This window comes from Melospiza georgiana, chromosome Z (genome assembly GCF_028018845.1).
Source record: "Melospiza georgiana isolate bMelGeo1 chromosome Z, bMelGeo1.pri, whole genome shotgun sequence".
NCBI classification, from domain to species: domain Eukaryota; kingdom Metazoa; phylum Chordata; class Aves; order Passeriformes; family Passerellidae; genus Melospiza; species Melospiza georgiana.
In genome coordinates this window covers 57547996-57568330 of record NC_080465.1, presented here as the reverse complement: position 1 = coordinate 57568330, position 20335 = coordinate 57547996, and the positions used below count along the sequence as shown (strand labels likewise).

At 33.7% G+C, this 20335-nt stretch overlaps 1 protein-coding gene across 1 annotated transcript in view; it reads left to right on the top strand.

Moving 5' to 3' along the window:
* The window catches only part of MAN2A1 (mannosidase alpha class 2A member 1), a 104870-nt gene that overhangs the window by 47665 nt on the left and 36870 nt on the right, over positions 1-20335 (top strand). Inside the window, exons 10-12 of the mRNA XM_058044084.1 lie at positions 545-730; positions 2048-2162; positions 4971-5038. Coding sequence (XP_057900067.1) covers positions 545-730; positions 2048-2162; positions 4971-5038 — 369 coding nt within the window. The remainder of the gene's footprint in view (positions 1-544; positions 731-2047; positions 2163-4970; positions 5039-20335) is intronic.

The following is a 20335-nucleotide window of genomic DNA, read 5'->3' as shown; positions in this document are numbered from 1 at the left end:
TGCTAGGTTTTTGCAGCAGAAATAGAAGAGAAAGGCTCTGTATTCTGTTCAATGTAAGGGTTTTGGAATCCAATGTTCTCTCCAGGTGACTATGTAGTAAGCAGGTGCATGAGATGGTTAAGTCTTTAGAAGAATTTCGTTTGCTTTAAGTGCAAATGGCAGAATAGATATTCAGTAGTATACAGATTAGGATATTTATTTAAAACAAATTTATTTGATTAATAAGTTGTTTTTTGAAATGGAAATTATATGGTTCTTGTAAGGCACTCTATCCATGCTGTGAGGTTTTAGGATAAATTCCATATACCTCTCACACATTTATGACTGTGTATTTTAGTTTGCACAGTCATATTTTTATTTTAAAGGTCCGTTTTCCACCACAGAAGTCTGGCAGGAAGCTGCAGTATGAAGATATGCTAAAATGTGCAAGAACAAGGTTTATGGAGCTTATGGAGCTATTTACCATTTATTCTTCAGATCAAGCATGTATTACTTTTTACATTTTAACCCTGTAAAAATACTTGATTATTCTCTGCAATTTCAGGGCAGCTGAAATTCTCTATTCCTTGGCGCTAGTACAGTCCAGTAAATCTGAGAAGATGAGTGTATTTCCTTCTGTGGATAACTATAAATTGCTGACAGAGGCTAGGAGGAACCTTGGACTCTTCCAGCATCATGATGCTATTACAGGAACAGCCAAAGATTGGGTAGTTGTGGATTATGGCACCAGGTAATTTTTTATATATACCTAAACTTAAATCTTAATCTCCTTTTGCAATTTTAAAATCAAAGTGTTTATTTCAGACATACAGATTTGATACAGCAACGTACTCCACTGAAAGTGTGGAGGTGCTCTACATGAGAAGTAGATTTGATTGCCCATGCTCTTCATTTACGCAATGTTTTTGAACCCTCTGAAAAAGAATTTGATGTCCAAACAAAATTTTGATATTTCAAAAGGTAGACACATTACTGAGATTTCATTAATAACAGAATTTTTCTGCAGTAAGTAAGACAAGTTTTTTGTATTTCTCTGTCATAAGCAATAAACAAAAATATGCTAATTTAAGCATATATTCTTCAGAAAATCCCACACCCTCTGTAGTGTGCCTATCTTAAAAGTGGGAAATCTTTTTTGTGTTGAAAGTCTTCTACTTAACTTGTCTGTTTATTGTCTCATCTGGGGGGTATTTCTAAGTTTTGCAAAATTATTCTGCTAGAGTCTTAATAGAATTTTTTTGAGAACTTTGCATGAGATATGTATGTCTGTGTATGCACATGCTTTAATTATGGGTTTGTTCAGAAAATTGCTTCATATTGGAATGTTAAGAACTAGTAAATTTAATTAATTGAGGTGATGACGGTAGGCAGATGATAGAGCATGTTCATTAAATAAGTAATTGTTTTAAATGCATCTAAAATACTCTTGTTTAAAACTATTTCATGACAAGTATTTTTAAATTCCATACATTGAATCTACTATATCATAAGTATTCACAATGCACTTAGTTATGAGAGAGTGAAATAAAGGCTTTTTTCACTTTACAAATAAAATTATCCAGCTCTCTGTCTTCAGAAATTTGTGGACATCCTGGTAGTTTATATAGTTTATAGCTTATATTTTTTGTGTTTCTGATTGTTCTCTTAATCCTGTGTAAACACAGTCTTGAGATTCTGACAAATGTTTTGGGCTTGTCTCCACTATAGAAACTGAAAATCAAATATATAAACTGCAAACTTTCCTAAGATTAGCATTTTGAAAAAATACTTGGTATTTTGAGAATACACCTTTGGTAGCACAGCGTACAGGAGGAGATGTGCATCACTTTCAGTATGCAAGACAAGAATATAGTTCAGAATATTTCTGCATTTTTCAGGCTGGTCACCCATTGCTACTATTCTTATTTTCATGCTATGTTGATGCTAACATTCTTACTTATTTTTCTGCAACTCATATTTTTGAGTTCTTTAATGTTTTTAAATTTCAGTGTTACAACATTGAATAAAACCAATTGAAAACTAACTAAGATTTTAAATGTTTTAACAGGCTTTTCCATTCAATAATGAATTTGAAGAAAGTAATAATTGACTCTGTTCATATTCTTATCCTAAAAGACAAAAGTGATTATAACTATGACACAGCAACTCCACTCCTGAAGATGGTGAGCTCTCTTCCTTGATTTTTTCCAAAAATGAAATGTGAACTATGTCTTTGAATTCATCTTGAGTAACCCTGGGAAATGTCAGAACTAAATTTGCACCTAATGCCTTCTCAGAAATGTGCTACTTATCGCTATTTGCAATAACTGAAGATATTGGAAATTAAAAAATGAACATGTCAGCAGTTGATGCTGAAAAAATGCCCACACGGCTAAAGGAAAGGGACTTGTTTTGTTGCCCTTTTTGAGTTAGATAGTAAAAGCAGGTGTTCTAATTTTCTTGTGGGCATAAATGTGTTGGTGAGTTAGGGGATATACATGAGCAAATATAGTACAGTATGTATTTTGACTTCACTTCACAGAGGAACTTAATAAATATGGGAAGAAGAAAATTCCCATCCCTAACAGAAGTGTAGCCTTAGTTTGCAAGATTAGGTCAAGACAAAACCTTGTGCTCTTTTTACTTTGCTGAAATTATTTGAAAGAGGAGTGTTCGATGAAATGGGCGATAAGTCAGCAATGGATCCTCATGTATCATTTTGAGACCTATTTTACAGTGAAGAACCCCTTGAAGAAACACACTTGCTAATATTGCTTCCTTTCAGAATTCTTAGTTTCTTCACTTTCTGAACAAAAGTGCTTTTCTGTGACAGCTATGAATTTTTAGGAAGTCTACTTACTGCATTTACCCTGAAGATAGACAAAATGAGATGCTTTAAGTTCTTTGTGCATAAGCACAGCAGGGTTAAGACAGTCTTTCTGATATGATTATCTCACACTTCTGACATAATGAACATGACATACATTCTACTGGTTTAGTTGTGCCAGGTGTGTCATATCTTGAACTATTCTTCCAGTCACATGTATACATAATTTTTTTTTTGTTAAAATAGTTCTTTATACTTTTTATTACTTTTATACAAATATATATGTATAAATATATGCTGCATGTCTATGCTACATGCTTGTGTGTCACAAATATATTAATTTTTCTCCTCTTTGGAAAATGAATGTGCACTTTCATAACATAGGAATATTTTGAAGACATTCATGGGATGAAGGTTTTACTCCTGCTCTAAATTATATTGGAAGATGTTGTGGTGTTACATTTTACTAAATGTTTGTTGTTCCTGTTCTTCATCAGTCTGGATTAATACCACCACTGCATTGTAGAAGTACTAATTACTGTTTCAACTGTATATTGCCTAGGAGCATACTAATTCAATAAGCTATTATTACCACTGTGAAAGCAGAAATTAAAGAGTAAGTTATTATGGCAATGAATTTATTGTGTCTATATAAAGCAAAAAAATAAGGTGATTACAAAAGCAGATTAAGATTTATCTGTTCGCCACACCACATCTGCAGTGTATCATTAATCTAGTATCTCCGCTATGCATTGGAAATAGCAAAAAAAACTTTTCAATGTGGTATTTGTAGACTGCTAACAGGAGAACTTCAGGGTAACTTACAGAACACCTCTGCAAACCTTGAGTTCAAGTTGGAAGTTCAAAGGCATTCATTTTGGAGTGGTATTTTGGTGGCTGATGGAAGCTGACATCAGGAATTGCTCAGAGATGGGCATTCAGAGTGGATGTCAAGAGAGTTGAGAAAGACACATGATGAAGACTGTAAGACTGAAAGTGGCTGTTGTTTTTGAGGGGTGAAGAAGTCAAAAACACTTAGAGGAACAGAGCACAAAATCACAGCAGCAGCATTCCAGTAGGTAGCAGGGACAACCAGGGAAAAGTTCCCTTTCTTGGAGGCAGAAAAAAGGAGGTTGGGAATAAGACACTATTGAAGTACTCTAGAATGATACCACTTGCACTTTTTCTACTCTTTTTAATTATTAGTTCCACACAAAAGCATCATGGTTTTCTCTATTAATACTTTGTACTTCTGATGTTAAGTTTTACAAACTCTACACTAGTATGCAAACAAAAAATCATTTGGAAGGCAATACACTGATAATGAGAAGACCCTTTAAGATCCCAGAATGACCCAGCTGTGGTTGGATCATGGATGAGATTGGAAATCTAAAAAAAAAAACTGCAACCATCACACAATTCCTGTACATTAGTTCTTTCAGTGCAGAAAGAAAATGTAAATGTAAGTGACAATTGCTAGACTTGAAAAACATGATTTTAAGGATGTTTTGAGGAACTGAGAACTCTGCACTTCAATTTCAAAGTCTGTAGTGGTCACCATTGTAAGAACTGACTGGAATGCACTGTGAATCAGCAGGCTTGTCTCTTAGGCTATGAAACGATGACAGCAATGTCTCTGCCTTTCCTCAGTGGAAGTGAGCCCTGTACCACACCACACCCCAAATTATGTTTTTTGAAACTTTTCTTTTTGTACAATATAAGGTAACAATGAGAGCTTGCAGAAGACTATACAGTGATTGCTTGTGGTGAGTGCCCAGGAGCATATTGTTTCAGAGTAAATTTATAGTAGCAGAAATTTAATAAAAATATGTGATAAGTATTTGCAAAATTTGAAGGAAGTCGGTGATTATGAAGGCTTGTATGTAAAAATGAAAACACAGGTGTAATATTTAATAATGGAATCTAATAAAATCTTTAATGAAAAAAAATATTTCCCAGTGATTTGGTCAAAGTAAGTGTCTTACTTTTGTCAGTGTGAAGTACTTGGTTTATTAGATTTTGTTGTTTGTCGTCCTCAGTAACAGGCTAAAATAAGATATGGTTTCTGTGGTTTTGTACTCCACAAAATGCATATAATAGGCAACACTCATATATTACTTACTGAAGTGTATTCAAAAGCGAATTCAAAGATGTTCTCTTGTAGGATGATGTTCAGGCTTCTCAAGATTCTTTGCCACGCAAGACAGTTATAAAGCTGACATTGCAACCAAGGTAAATAATTTATATATTACTCAGTGTATGTGATTCTTTTAGCAATATATGTTTTCACTACCTAGTAAGTAGCTTTTTATGCCATTTCCCTTTTTTTTCCCAAATGTTGCCCAAAATAGAACAAAAAAAAAAATTAATAAGTTACTCTGGGAAATTATGCTAATATTATTATGTCTCACTGAAAGAGGACATAGCATGTTAAAACTATAGGCATTTCTCACATACCACAGCTGAAGTAAGTGTTCTGTTTCTGTGTGCTTTTACAGCATTGTAATACTAAATAGATTGTGCTTGAGAGAAGCAATAGAAGATTCTAAATAGTCAGAATTACAGGTGCCTCAGTTAACTCTGTGAGCAAAATGTTAAATTTTTATAAGGCCTAAAAATCAGTTTAAAAATTCTGAATTGATTTTAAAAATCAAGTGGAAGATAAACTAGGATTCTGTTTTTTCTTAACTCCAACTTACTGTTCTATTAAGAGTTACTTTTTTTTTTATATGTAATTGTAGGGTATTCTGCTGAAATTGGCATCCTGCTATGTCCATGAACACTCAGTATCCCACCTGAAATAATGTACACATTCATTTAAAGTGGATGATCCAAATAAAGTGAATAAGATGTGTGGATATGAAAACTGCTGTCTGTGTAAATCAAATAATGCACGGTTTTTGCTTACAGAACAGAAGATTTAAGATTAATTCAAAAAGCAGTGAATGCTGTTTTTCCTGATGTTAGTATCTGATTTCTCTAGTTCTAGTGGCAAACTAATAAGACTTACTTGCTTAATTGATGCAGATGTCCAACTATTCAGCCGACTAACTGCTGAAGTGTGTATATATATAGTTAGAATCGTTAAAAAAAGTGAGTAAGGTTTAGTTCTTGTGACCTTTCGGGAGAAGCTGTCTTCAGTCTTCCAGCACTAAATATACATAATGTGTCTAGTGTATGCATTTCTCTAAAGAATGCTTTTAAAATAGGACTTCTCTTATTGGAGTGCTATAGAGATGCTAATAGATTATCTTAAAGTTGTCCAAAATGACCAAGAACTCAGGTGCTTATTTATTTAACAATAATGTTTTAGCTTTTCAAAATTATTTCCTCAGGTTTCTTAACTGGAAGAGGATTGTATATGTAGTATATAAGCACTTGGTTGGAAGCAACTTATGATGTAGATTTTCTTTGCTGTTTGAGGGTAGATTTGTTGCCTTTGCTCTCCTTACCTAGGCTAGCTGTTGAAATTTTCCCTGTGCACTTTTCATCCCCTAATACGCCTTTTGTTTGCATACAGTGTTCCACTTTTGTCTCTGCATAATATGCTAAGTAAGTTTTCCCCTTTTTGATCTTAATTAATTTCAGGTATTTGCCCTTTTTTTTTCCCCCTTCTGACTTGTAAATTAAATAGATATACATGACATTACCAATAATATTATTCTGGCTACTGCTGGTAGTCTCTAAACTGGTCTTAGCTTACTAAGAAAATAGTACTAGTAGAAAATTGCTAACTTTGTTATCTGGTATTGTGAAGATAACATACAGTCATATAAGGTATGATATATGTCCCAAAGTCTGCAGTCAGAAATATGGGAAAAAGATTGAAGAGGGGAAAAAGGAGACAGAAAGGGCAAAAAAATATTATGAGGAAATATTGATATTACTGAATAAATCCTGGGGTTTTTTTATATCCTTTTTAGAAAACTTTGAAAGTGTTTCACATAAATGTTTTACTTAAGTGTACAGTACTTCATGTTTCATTTGTTGTTAAAATTTTCTTTTGAATATCTCTTTGTTAAGCTGTTTTTGCTTATTAAAATTAGCTTAGTTTCTTTAGGCTTCTAACTTTATCTCTGGTTGTAGTCTGAATCTCCACTAAATTTATTACCATTGGGAAAAGTGGTATGTAAGATGTCGCTGTAACTACTGGTTAAATCTAATATATGATTATTATGATTGCATCTGAATTTTCTTGTAGCATTTCATGAGAAATGTTATTTTCAGTAGAAGCTTAAACTCAACTCAATAAATCTATTATTAAGAATTACTATGCTTGAACTTCAAACTTTAAAGCTTTTAAAAAGGAAACTGGTTTTTTTCCATTTAAAATTTTGGAGCATCAGCAGACTTTAAAAACTCATTTTCACCAAAACTTTGTTATTTGCTTATCTTCTGTTCCTAATCTTCTTTATTATTCCTCTATGTGTAATTGAATCTCTGGATTTCTTTCTGCTAGTGTGTTCTAATATGTCATTATGTGGCATAGAAATTAAATCAGTGTAACTGGCAAGGTGTTTGATTTTGATTGGCTATTTAGCTTTTCTTTGATTAGCTATTTAGCTTTTCATATTTTTGCATTTCTGTGTCAGAATTTAAAAAAAATCTGTATTCTGTCTTGGTTATTCTTACATAAGTGTGGGTCATATCACCTGTGCTTTTAGAGGGACACTGCTGATGGGAAACTCATAATGGCTTTTCAAATTTCAGAGTTTTTCTTTTTTTTTCCTTATTTTACTGATTACGAATATAACCAGCTTTCTACAGGACCATAGTTGGTAGTGTGCTTTTTGCCTGTTTCATCCATCCTTCCTTTTGTGTATTTTTTAGTTGTGTTCTCTTCACTGCTCATGGAAGTTGTAGTTGGTAGTGAAAACTGATTTGACAGACTGTACAGGAGACCTAGGACAACTTGATTACATGGAAGAAAAAGAAAGCAGGAAGAAATCTCTCATTCAGTTGTTAATGTTCCAGTGTGAAGTATCTCCATATTGTTGTGTAGTTGAGAATTATATTTCAAACTGCTTCTAAGCAGGTGCCACCTGTAACCTCTTTGGTATTGTTTCTGCCCACACCTGTGCATTTTTTCTCTGTAGTGCTGTTGTGATATCCTAATGAATCCAGAAATGTATTTTTAAAGTAATGTGTTAATTTTGATGAAATAGGTGTACAGGATATTTAGGTCTTTGACTCCATGACCTCAGGATGACTAAGTGGGCTAATGATCAGACTTTTGAATACTGAAATTATGGAGTCTTTAATGACACTAAATCCCTTTTAACTGATAAATTAATATACATGATTTTTAAAAAAATATTTTGTTTAGCTGAAAAATGGAGCTTTCACAAGAAAATATCCAACTAGATATGGAACTACTTCTGTCTTGCTCTGAAGTTTAAAATTACTGCATGTCTTGGAGACAAAGCCCATTGAGCGTGCTGCTAAACTGGATGCTGGCTCATACTCTCTTACTGCCCAGCTATTTAGTATAATAATAGGTTTTCAGGAACAGTCTACCAGAGCTCATAGTTTCTGAAAGGCAAAAGGCTTGCCCTCACTGGACTTGGTGGGTGGGGGGTGTGTTTGGAGCTCCTGTTGTTTAGGCTGTCAGCAGCAGATCAAGGGCACGCTGACTGTGAGGGGAGGGGTTTTCCAGCTGTTCCTATCTGTGCTGTGTTCTGGACACAGCATTGCAGGGGAGCATGCTACACGACCAAATGACTGGATTGGGTGTCGGCACCAGCTTGCATCTTGTAGTGGTCTTGTTTGGCTCAATATGGTGAATCATAGTGAAAAGGCCTAACAATGGCAATTAGGTTTTATCTCTTCTTCCTCCTTCTTGTTTTAACTCTTCAACCTTCACGTACCTGCCTGGGCAGTTTCAATACTGAGTTCCACTGCACTCTATCCTATCTGAACTGAAGATACTATGGTAGTGAAAAACTAAAAAAAAAAAAAAAAAAAATAATCTATTTAGGATTTTTTTGTGCTCTACCAGCTATTCTTGTAATTTTCCCACAAATTACTTTTGTCAACTGATCTTAGGGGAACAATATGATATGGTAACCTTCTTATCAGGCCAGTTTTATGGCTTAGCAGACTATAAAATAGCTTAGCTAGCTGTTTCCATTAGCTGAAATATTTAGGTTGCCCAGAGCATTAATTATGGGAGGATATAAATTATTTCTTCAAAAATCTGTCAAAGCAGTTTAGTGATATCCACGTTATAAAAGAATATTTCCTTTTTTTCAAATAGAGGCTACAAAATAATCTTGGCTATTATCCTGACTTTGTTATCCATGAGCAGATTTTGGCATAAAGTTGTATTTAATAAAGTTTTGGAATAAGTTTTGTTTATACCATTAGGTCCAAAATGCGTGGTATTTTTTCAGAAAGAAAATCCCAATTTACCTCTATAATTTTTCAACTTGATAATATTTTCAAAAATTCACTTGGCAGGGTATTCACTGCTTTCTCAACACAGCACTTTAATGCAGAAATTAAAGCAATATTGCTAACTTTAATATGCAATAGAGAATAATGTACCAAAGTAAAAAATTTTTGACAGAGCAATGGGTATGGTACTGTGTTTGGTTGGATGACTACAGCAAGAATAATTTGAGAAGGAAACTTTGTTAGTCGCATGCCATAACTGTGTCTTTGTGAGCTTAGAATGTGACTGGATCAGGGTAATATTCTTCTTCATTTGGCAACTTTTGCTTTGGTGGTGATTTTTTTGTCTCCTTTCCCCTTCCCTTTAGAAGGACTCTCCAGCAGCATTTGACATTTTTATAATAAACATCTTAAATTCCTTTCATGCTTGCATGATTTCAGAGGCATATATTCCTAGTTATACTCCAAAACAGCTGGGGAAAAAAAGGACAGTGGAAGAAAAGGTATTTTTGAAGCTCAATGAAGAAAAAAAAAACAAATTTAAAGAAAACAGAAAAGAAAGCAGTAACATTTAAGATGTGTTCATACATATTTGTAGCAATTCATGCATTGTTAATGTGCACACCTGATTCCCAGAGAAGAAAACAGATCTTGAAAAAACAAGCAAACAAACAAACACTAACCAAAACAATACTTCAAGTTGTAATTGGATGAACTAGTGATCACAAAATGCACAATCTTGTGTGTTTAAGTGAAACCTCTGTATTAGTATCTTTCAGGGAGGTGGGCAGGATGAATACTCATTCAGTCAAGCCTTAATACTTGCTGCTTCTATTAAGAAACAATGCATAATTAAGCCCTTCTATTAAGCGCACAGTAGTGCAAGTAGGTGAAAAATTAGAAAACACTTTAGAGGTGATATATGAAGAGCCTGCATTTAATTTCCAATACCCCAGCTGCTTAAGTTGGATGCAGCCTAATGGTTTTTTGAAAATTACTTTAAAGTGTTAGTCTCAGTGTTCAGCTGCCTGATCAATTTACTAGATTTCAGGTGAACTGTAACCGCCAGGAACATGTTCTGTTTGTAGTAAACTCAAGGTCATTTTGACTAAATTGATTGGATATTTAAAAAGCATTCTCCTTGGTTTTCATGATGGAAGAGCTGTTGCAGAGGCAATGAAATGCTTGGCTGACTCAGGATAACTCACACGTCTGAATCTTGAAATGTTGCTAAATGTGAACTTGAAATAACTGTTTCAGTAAAAATCACTCCGTTAAAAGTGGTGCTCATTCAAATTGAACAAAAAAGCATGATACATTCATTCATTCTGTTTTTTAGGTGGGACTTAGCTGTGCAAATATCTTTATGACCAAACCAGCAAACTCTCCATTGACAATGTCTAATGGGACGGGAAGTGAGGGGTGTGGAAGAGTTTCACAGCACCTTGATCCTTTATTCTCACTCTTTTTGTAAGGTCATAATAGTTTTTCAGAGATTTCTGGATTTTCTGTGTGAGTTTTCTACTTTTTGTGTTAAAAAAAGTTAAAAAATGTAATTCATACAGGCTTATCTCAGAACTGACTCCAGGCACTGGTAATTGACATCTCATTAAAAGTTATCTATGAAGTCTAAAAACAAAACAACATGAATGCCTGGTTTTGTTTGAGGGCTTTAAGATTGCATGGTGGTACATTTTTTGAGGTACGATAAATTTTCATTATGAAGAAGAAAAAATCAACTTTGATTTGCAATTAATTGTACTTCAAAGCTTTTTGTGGAAATAATTTTTATTTTTTAAAACTCATTTTTTGAATGCTATGCTTCTGAATTCAAGTTATTCTAAAAGTTGTTACATTTCAAACTTTTAAAGATTAATTTTTAGTGTATAAAAATTCTTATACATCAAACTTTTTTTCAGTTTTTGGTCTTACTGTGGATGAACCAATGACAGTCTGTTCTAAATGTTTTGTCTACTGACTGTCTTTGAAATTGCCACTGCAAAATTAAACCAGTAAATAAGTTCTTAGTTTGTAGAATTCATAAGATTTTCGCTGTTTTTCTAAGTTGCAAATTTAGTCCTTTCATTTCAATACATGGAATATCAGCATCCTTTGTGGGGGTTTGCAGTACCAGTACAATCAGGCAGTGAAGGTGTTTGATGCTTCAGTAGCTATAAAAAATTACAAGATTTAAATAAAATATGACAATTAGGTCTTACAATAAATTTCTAGTTTCCTCTGAGAGCACTGCAGTGGAAATATTGTGAAATGCAGAAGAAAGAGGTGAACTAAACATACTCTATGGGAAGGAAAAGCCTGAGCTTGTTTTCAAAGCACAGAAAGTGATCATTATGAAGGAGCATGGTAGTGAATGGTTGAATACAGCTGAAAGATCTGCATCCTATGCATGTACTTGTTGAAGAAGCTTTGGAAATAGCATATACATATTTTCAGTATATTAGTACATTTGTGTATTATTTCTTTTTTTTCCAGGCACTGGCCCCTTCAGCCTTTTTACTGGAGTTACCTTGAGGCAATATTGTAGTTAGTCCAAGGCTCTCAAGGCACAGACTGAAGTGATATGGAATACTTAAAAGTCTTTCTGCTCTTCTGAACCAGATTTTTTTTCCCTTCTAAATGCAGATTTATAAAGCCTGCACTACAAGAGGAACAAGGAAAGGATTTTAGTGAAGGTACTTCCTGATCCTGAAAAAGTCAGGGGGCTTCAAGCCCATCTTGGACCTCAGAACATCTCACAACTTTGTGGTAAAAGAAAAATTTAAAATAGTGCCTTTGGACTTAATCCTTTTATCCTTAATTGGAGAGTAGTTATGTGCTCCAGATTAGGATATATGTGCCACTACAATCCATCTAAATCATAGGAAGTATGTGTATCTGGCATATGTAGTAGGTACATAACATTTAAAAGTCTTGTCTTAGGTTGATGTTGATTTTTTTCGTGTTCTCGAAATATATAGTTCTTGCTGTGCTGTTGTCTGTGTTTTTTGTGAATGCTGTTTTCTTGAGGTTTTTCCATGGTTTGTTCTTGAGAAAGCCACGCAAAGGTCCTGTTTCCTGTGAGAGTGGAGGGATGGATTGTATGCCTATTGTCTGCCTAATGCTGCGCCTTTTACATGAGCAATGGATATTATAAAGATTTCTCTGTAGAGTTATAAAGGAGAGAATTCATAGGAATGCATGTTGTCTCAGCTTTATTAATGAGTCTGAAGTTCAGATTTGGGGTTGTCATTAGGAAGGGTATTCCTACAGTGATTCTGAAATGTCAAGCTAAGATTATTTTTTTATAAGCACAGAATCACTGGGGTTTTTTTATTTATATGTTAACCAGAACTGTCAGACATTACTACTTTTGGAAATAATATGTAATTTTAGCGTAGCTCTGTTTCTAAACTACATTTTTCTTTTCAAATGCTGTTATAATTATGGCATTGTATTGTGTTAGTTGCAACTCTACTGAAGTAGATTCTTGTGAATTTAGTTATTTATTGGAAGTATCTCCTCATTTCTTGATGTCATCAGTTTAATAGTATAAAGAAAAGCTGATCCCTGGATAATTGGTTCTGTTTCCACCTTACAAAAGTAACACAAATTTATGTTGTTTGCTGGTAATTTGAGGTTAAGATTACCATTCAATTAGCTCTTATGAAGGTTATTATTCATAAACTTCAAAAGATGTCTTATTTAAGAAGAGGGAAAAATCCCACTATTTCTTCATATATTATAACATTTTATTATATATATATTCAAGATCAATATTTTACTCTAGAATGAACAGATTAAATGGATTATAATTTGCTGCTTTGATGTAAAGTGATTTTCTTTTCTTGTTACATTTGTGATAGTATTGATGAATTTATGAGATGCTTATCTGAATGTGATATAGAGGAACGTAGTAGCATTTATTTAATATTGTTAGGTAAACGGATAAATCTCCTTTGACTTTATCCAGTCAATTAAAAGACCCTTGGGGGAAGATATTGAAATCTTCTTTTGGGGAAGAACCTGCTTTTCTCTGGCTTAATAGAAAGCTGTTTGTTTAACTTGATTTTTAATAAACCACCCATATTCCTTCTGCTCCAGATTTTGTGTTTACATCTGACACTGTATCTGAGAGCCTAGGTCCTAATCATAAACAAAAGACTTTTCAATTTAATTAAATGTCTAAGATTGTATAGTTATGCATACAAATGGTTTCAGTATCTACTGTGTCTCAGAGGAGGTATATTTAATCTCTAGAAACGATGGAAATTATTTTAATATTATTAGATGTGTTGATTAAGCACCATTCACTGTAGTTTCGTATGTTGCTTTGACCTTAACTTTGTGCTACCTTCACTCAGTTAATAGACAGACTTGTTGATTGCCCAGCTGTTTTCTAAATGTTCATTGATAAATGTTCATTGGTAAATGTTGGATATCACGTATTATTCTAATTAAATCCAATCTGAAAAACCTAAATCAAATCTAAATCCAAATTATATCAATCTGAGTAGGGTGGAATTTTTTTGTGCAAAGTAAGGCCGAAAAACGAGTAAGGACTTCTTTAGGCAAGATATTAAAGTCACAAGTAATTTTCTATCTGTCATGCTAACAAAGTAGAATGTAAATAGATTATAAAAGTTGATGTCATACTGGCAACTACCACTCTATATAGGATTAGTATTTAAAACTGTCTTGGTAAAGTGGAGATATATTTCATAATCAAAGAAGCAGGAAAGTGGAAGTATTGCACATCACATTGAAAAATAAGGTGTGGACTGACCAAATGGACATTAGTGAAGCAGAAGAACACTAGGTATGACAGAAGATGGCATTGAGAGAGTTGCTTGTATGGTATCAAAGCCAAGTTTGCTCTTGGATGATTTATATGGAAATGTTCTTTGTAAAATGCAGCTGAAATAGTGTGCTGTACTCAAGAGTGATGAAGACTTCATCAAAATTATGGGGTGAGAAGTTGGGAAGAGTTAATAGGAAAGCAGGCTCACTAAGTCAAAGAAAGTACTGAAGTGCATCAAGAGCATCATCTATTTAGCTTGTAAAGACTGATAGTAAGGAAGATAAGTCTATAAATGCATGCGGGTTTGTTACAGTCATTGTACATACAGTGGAAAATAGAAAGACATAATTGGAGAAAATGTTGTTTAAAATAATAAAAAATTTAATATTGTATTAGAAAAACTGGTGCTAGAGCTGCAAAACAATATAATCAGATTTGGACTTTTTCAAGAATAGCAACTGCAGCATTTTTCAAAGTTTGCCCTTCTGATTTCTCATTTTATCTAAGAGGTCAAGCTACAGCAACCTACTAGTCCACAGGGGATTTTGTTAATATCTGGATTTTCCTTTGTCTCCTCAGTTTACTCTTGGGAGTCACAGTGAAAAGGGGTATTTTGTAGTACCTAACATGATCTAAGGTTATAGAACAGTCTTTTTTGTGCATAGACCTCTGTTTGACCAGGTGGAATAAGGAGAAAAAGGGACTGTTTTAAGACATGTAAGACCTTCCAATGATTTTAAAGGCTGCATGGTGTTTGTATACGAGCTGGTAGCTCTAATGAGAGAATATTTCTGCTTAAGAGTTGTTGTGCACAAGCACAGCAATTTATTGTATATTGTACAGAAAAAATGGAATTTTTTGGTCAGGACAAAAAGGTTTTTTCCTCTGACAAAAGTTATTTTTTTCACTTGGAAAATCTGTTGTAAAAGCTGGAGTGTTTTTGTATCGCTTTTGATGACAGACTGTCTGAGTGCTGCCATTTTAACTGTTTTATGCATTAACTGTTTGCAGAGTGATGTTTGTGGGGGTTGTGGAGGTCTTTTTTGGTGATTTTTTAAAATTACTATTACCATAGGTGGATTTCACATGTGGTGAGGAGTATTGAGCAGGGCAGTAACTACTCATACTGACTGTGTGGATTGGTAGCAACAGATCAGTTCTCTGTAGGAATGCAAAGGATCAAGAAATTTCCTCATACTGGAAAATCCTGCATTTTACCTTTACCTCTCTACACCTCTCTCTCTCTCCTTATTCCCCAGAAATTCTGTTTCTAAATCTCTAAATCCCTAACATCAGATTTCTGTAAATTAGTTGGTATGCTTTAACATTGGAAGTGTACTTCCCCTTCTGGAAAAGAACCCAGAAAAAGCTCTGATGTATCTAATGAGTATTGCTGATTTTGTTTCCTTTTGAAATATGAACTAGGAAGAAAATTATTTTCATATTATTGGACAAGTATCCATGCATATTTGTTCCAAAATACATTGAGTAATTTCTTAGTGGCTTATGAGTTTTTATCTCAGAATTAATTTACGAATTGATTTTGATACTTTTTGTTTCTTTTTTTTTTTTAAGTAGTTTTCCCCTGTTGAAAGAAGGTTGTGGATCAGATGTCGCTGATAATAGCTCAAGGTGCACAGAGACATGAAGTTCAGTATTTGCAATAACATGCAGTAGAAGAAGTATAATTTGGTTGAAATCATGAGAATATTTTACATTTGAGAAATAAATATTAATTTCACAGAGGGGGAAATAAGGATAGTTTAAAATACCTGCTGAGTCAAATTTTCTTTGAAATTAGTCTATGAGTCAGACTCAAATACTTTCAGCAAGTGGAGGACATTGGTCAGAAGATTTTCATGCATGAGGGTTTGAGTAACTTTCTCCAAAACTTTGTCTGTTGCCTAAATTTCTTACAAAATGAATTTTGAATAGAACTGAAAAGTGTCTTGAAGCCCTGTGAAACACACAGCTTCTGAAGCCCAATTTAGTAACTGATAGAAGAGCTGTAGGAAAAAAAGCATTAATCTGCTGCCAAGGAGAGTATCACAATCATGAGCCTGCACAGTTGGCTTTTGATGAGTTTTTTTCCTAAAGGAATATTAAGAACAGAGCATGGATTGAGATATTGGAAAATGTGTAATTTCTCTATAACCAGAGGAGCACTATGAACAGATAATATCCTGAAGATTGAATATATGGCATTTATTTCCAGAACAATTATTTTATAGGCTCTATAATTATATTTTATAGGTCATCTTTAGTAATTCCTAGCAGAAAAGCATACAAAATGGATGAGGAGACCCGTACTTAAAATGTCATGTTATTCATACTCTTGACTGAGGAGGCTTTGACCCCTACTTGAGGGACCATTAGAGTTTTGAAAAGAGCTAGGTAACTACTTGACTTTTTTTTTTTTTTTTTTTTTTTTTTTACCAGTTGGAGTAAGTATTCAAAGTATTCAGTAGAGTTTTCCTTCTTAAGAAAAGGGAATGGTTAATGTTAGGTTTTATTCCATGTTTTTCCCAGTTTCCCTACAGCAAGGAGAGAGCTTTATAAATAACAGGGGAGTAATTTTTGTGCTCAAGTTACTTACGGTTTTATTCTGTACTTTAAAAAAAAAGAGGAAAAAAGTATCTTGATGTTTTCTTGGGCTTCAATGCAAGAATAACAAGTAGTCTTTTCTTCAGGGGAGGCTGTACATATTTGCACAATGAACAGATAAGTGTCTGGTTCAAATAGATGGTCTGGATTCTTTTCCTTCCATGTACCTCCATCCCCTAAGACATGCATCAGTGTAATGGCAATTCTTTACAGTTTCTTAGGATTCTCATTTTCTTGGACTTTTGGGGGCTTTTTTGTTGAAATTCCGCCATACATCAGAAGTCTCATAGTTTTGATTTTTTTAATGGTATTTTTGGAAGCTACCATGACAAGCAGTGCTTTATGCAGTTTAAATATCAAATCTGAGTTTATCTTAATACATCAGTGTTCAGTAATTAAAAAGAGTCAGTAGGTTACTACCTACTGACTCTTCTCCCATTTTCAAAGCAATTTTTTCTTGCAATTTTAAGATGTGAGACAGTTTTGATTCTATTACCCAGTGAGATTAACGTTTTTTTAAGAGAATTTCAGTGTTGTTTACAGTTTTAAAGTTCTATCGAAGTCCATCAAGAGTCAAGAACTCATGTTACGTTTCTAGCTGAATTGTGGTTTCTAACCCAACAGCCTTTCTGGTAACTATTGACACATGTAGTTACTTAAATTCCTTTTCTCTATAGCATAAAGCCTTTAAAACTGTTTTCATTACTTCTCTCTTGTTCCTTTCAGAACTCACATGCATCTGTTTCTTCTCTTCTGTTCTTCACTGGAAGATCACTGATATAGTATATAATTTAGCTTCATGGCTCATATCTTTTCTCAGATTTGGGTGTACTTGTTGCATTTTTTTTTTCACCACTTAGGTGGTTTTTACCTTGGTCTTTATAGGAGAAGAGTGAAAGAAACTAATCAGCTTTGAAGGTTTTGTTTGTGTAACTTTGCATTAAAATTGTGCTTATGGGTCCAAAGAACTGACTCTGATAAAACCGTTTATAATGGAAAATGCTCCTATCCATCTCAGAAAGTTTGCTGTAGAAATTTTAGTATAATTGGTCAGTCTGAGCTAGAGGTCCTCAAGGAATTGGTTGTCCAGATGTACTTGAATGAAGTTACTCTGCTGAACAGTGAACACTGTTGTCTTGAACTGTAAATCCCATGTGCCTTGAAAGGTGGTTTTTGAAAAAGCCCTTATCACTTTCGATGCTCTGATATTTACTAGTAGTGAGTTGTGGTTTCCCACCTTAATTGAATGCATCCCTTGTGAAGGAAGGATGAATGAACTTCAAAAGGAAGTCCTAATTATGGTGTATTGCAGGTGTTACCAGTAAATGTATGTATCAGCATATATGCCTATATGTTTATGCACATTGGAGAAACAGAAAACAGTGATCTTTTGAAATACTGAAGCTCTTCTGTTCAGGAAAAAATATTATTTTAGGAGGCAGAGAATAGAGTTGTTAGAGATCTAAATAAATAATCTTTATTCATATTTTTGTCTGTAAATATCACTACAGCAGTTGACATATTTTCTTAATTTAAAAATGAAAGTATTTAAAGTAAGAAGCAGTGGGGTGGGAGGGGAGGGGAGCGTTCCAGCTCTTGCTGAAAATGTTCCACAATGAGTTAAATCTTGTACTACAGGAAAATCTGGTGAAAATATTCTTGTATGTATGCATTTAATAGAGTTTATTAATGTTATTAATATTAGATTATGTAGGGAACGTGGTCATGCTTCTGTGACTAAAAGATACCTGTTTGGAATTTCAGAGACCCATAAAAGTATGGGAGTAAAAGAATTCAAGGTATATCTTTCCAAATCTGTCTGAAAAGTTATCAGGGTTTGCTTTTCTTAAATTTCAAATATTTGTGATGCATCCAATTTAGGATTAAGAGCTCAAATCTACAATAACTTCTGGTTTTTTAATGGGCTGGGAGCAGTTAACTCTTGCTCTCAGGGCGGAGGTGAAATGCATGGTCTCTGTGTGAGTGGTTTAGTCATGGTTTTTGTACCAATGCAGTTTATTTTAGCATAGTTTTAGCATTCTTAGATTTCCTGAATAAACAAAATAAATTATGTCTGACTCTTGGACATAATGGTGCCTCTAAAGTAAAATATTTTGGATAAAATTTTTCATATTAATTTTTACTGATAGCCATTAAAACCCTTCACTCTTTAACTGAATGAAGGATGCAAACCTAAATTATTTTATTGTTGTTGTTGCCAAAGACCTGAATAATGAAAAGGAAATATTTGCTTGCTTTTTTCGAAAGACAGTAATGCTCATGATGTTTTTGCCTTAAGATAAGGAATAGAAAACTTTAAATATTACCAAGTAGCTTCTCTCTGCTGTGGTAATGCAACCACAGCATATTAATAAATTCAACTCTGTGAGAGTCTTTGCAATGATACAGCTTAATTGACGTGTAGCTCTTTTTTTCCAAATAAAATCTAAAATTTTTATAGTGGGATATTGTTTAAGGGTGGGAGCTGAATAGTACTTCTGAAGTAATGTAATTTAATTATATTAGTCAGTGCTTTTGCATATGCACAAGAATTATGCCTTGCTTTCTATAATTACTATACAAAAGTCCTCCTGAAATAGTATGTCAAAACAAAATATTAGTATCTAGTCAGAACTCCTTTAAGTGCTGAAAATCTACCCTGTCATTGCTAGCCTCCTCTGTCTTATTACTCTACACACACATAATGAACTTAAAATACATTGATTCAAGAAGTTTAAAAATGTATATATTTTGATACAACAATAGATTTGTTTAATACAAATACAGTTTTTTTAATAGCCTGGTGAAATATAATAATAATACAACAGTTCATAAGACTGAAGGTTATGTTTACCTTTACCTTTTGTTATAGGTAAATCTGTCATGCAACTAATTAAAGTTGTGAAATATGTTTGTAGCTATGGGAAGGTGAACAAAGTTTCTGGAAATATTTTTTGCACTAATATGTTCTTTGCTTAGCCAATAATTTAAATTTAATGAGTATGTGTGGCATTACTGAAAAATTATTATATGCATAAGGTCTCCTTTTACTTGGAAGCATAGGAATTGAGGAATTCAATTGTATAAGAAGAATAAAGAAAAAAAAAAATCTTTGGTGTTCTGTTGATGGATGAGAATGAGGATTTATTTTGAGCTTTGGTGTTCAATCATCTGTCAACCTGTATTGTTTCTGACAGAGTTCTTAACGCTCTTTTTTCACATTACATGAGAAGTTCTTAAAAAATTTTGATATAGTTTCTATTCTCTTCCTAATTTGTAATGGGTTGAGACTGAGAGCAGGGTTGGTTTAGCTAGGTTTTTTGATTCCACTAATGTCATTAAAAAAAAAAACCAAAACAAACCAGCAAAAACACCTATTGATATTAACCTTGAGAAAGAAGACAGCTCCACATAAGCAGAAGTGTAAATTGCCCTACCCAGGTCTAGGGGAGGTTCTTAGACAGTCTTGCGCAAGTTCTTAAAGACTCTGAGAGCTAACCTAGAATATGCTTAACTATTATATTGTCTGGTAATCTAGGAGTCTTCAGCATGAAGCAGGGTAAAAGAAAGCATCCAAAAGCATTTTTAGTTGTGATCACAAATGCACGTTGAATATCATTGGTATACTTAGAAGTCATGATTTAAACAATACTTCAGGACAGGAATTTAAGGAGTTAAAAGGAAAATACTTTTTTATGGGAAGCTCATTTTATGTGTGGCAAGTCATCCAAAAG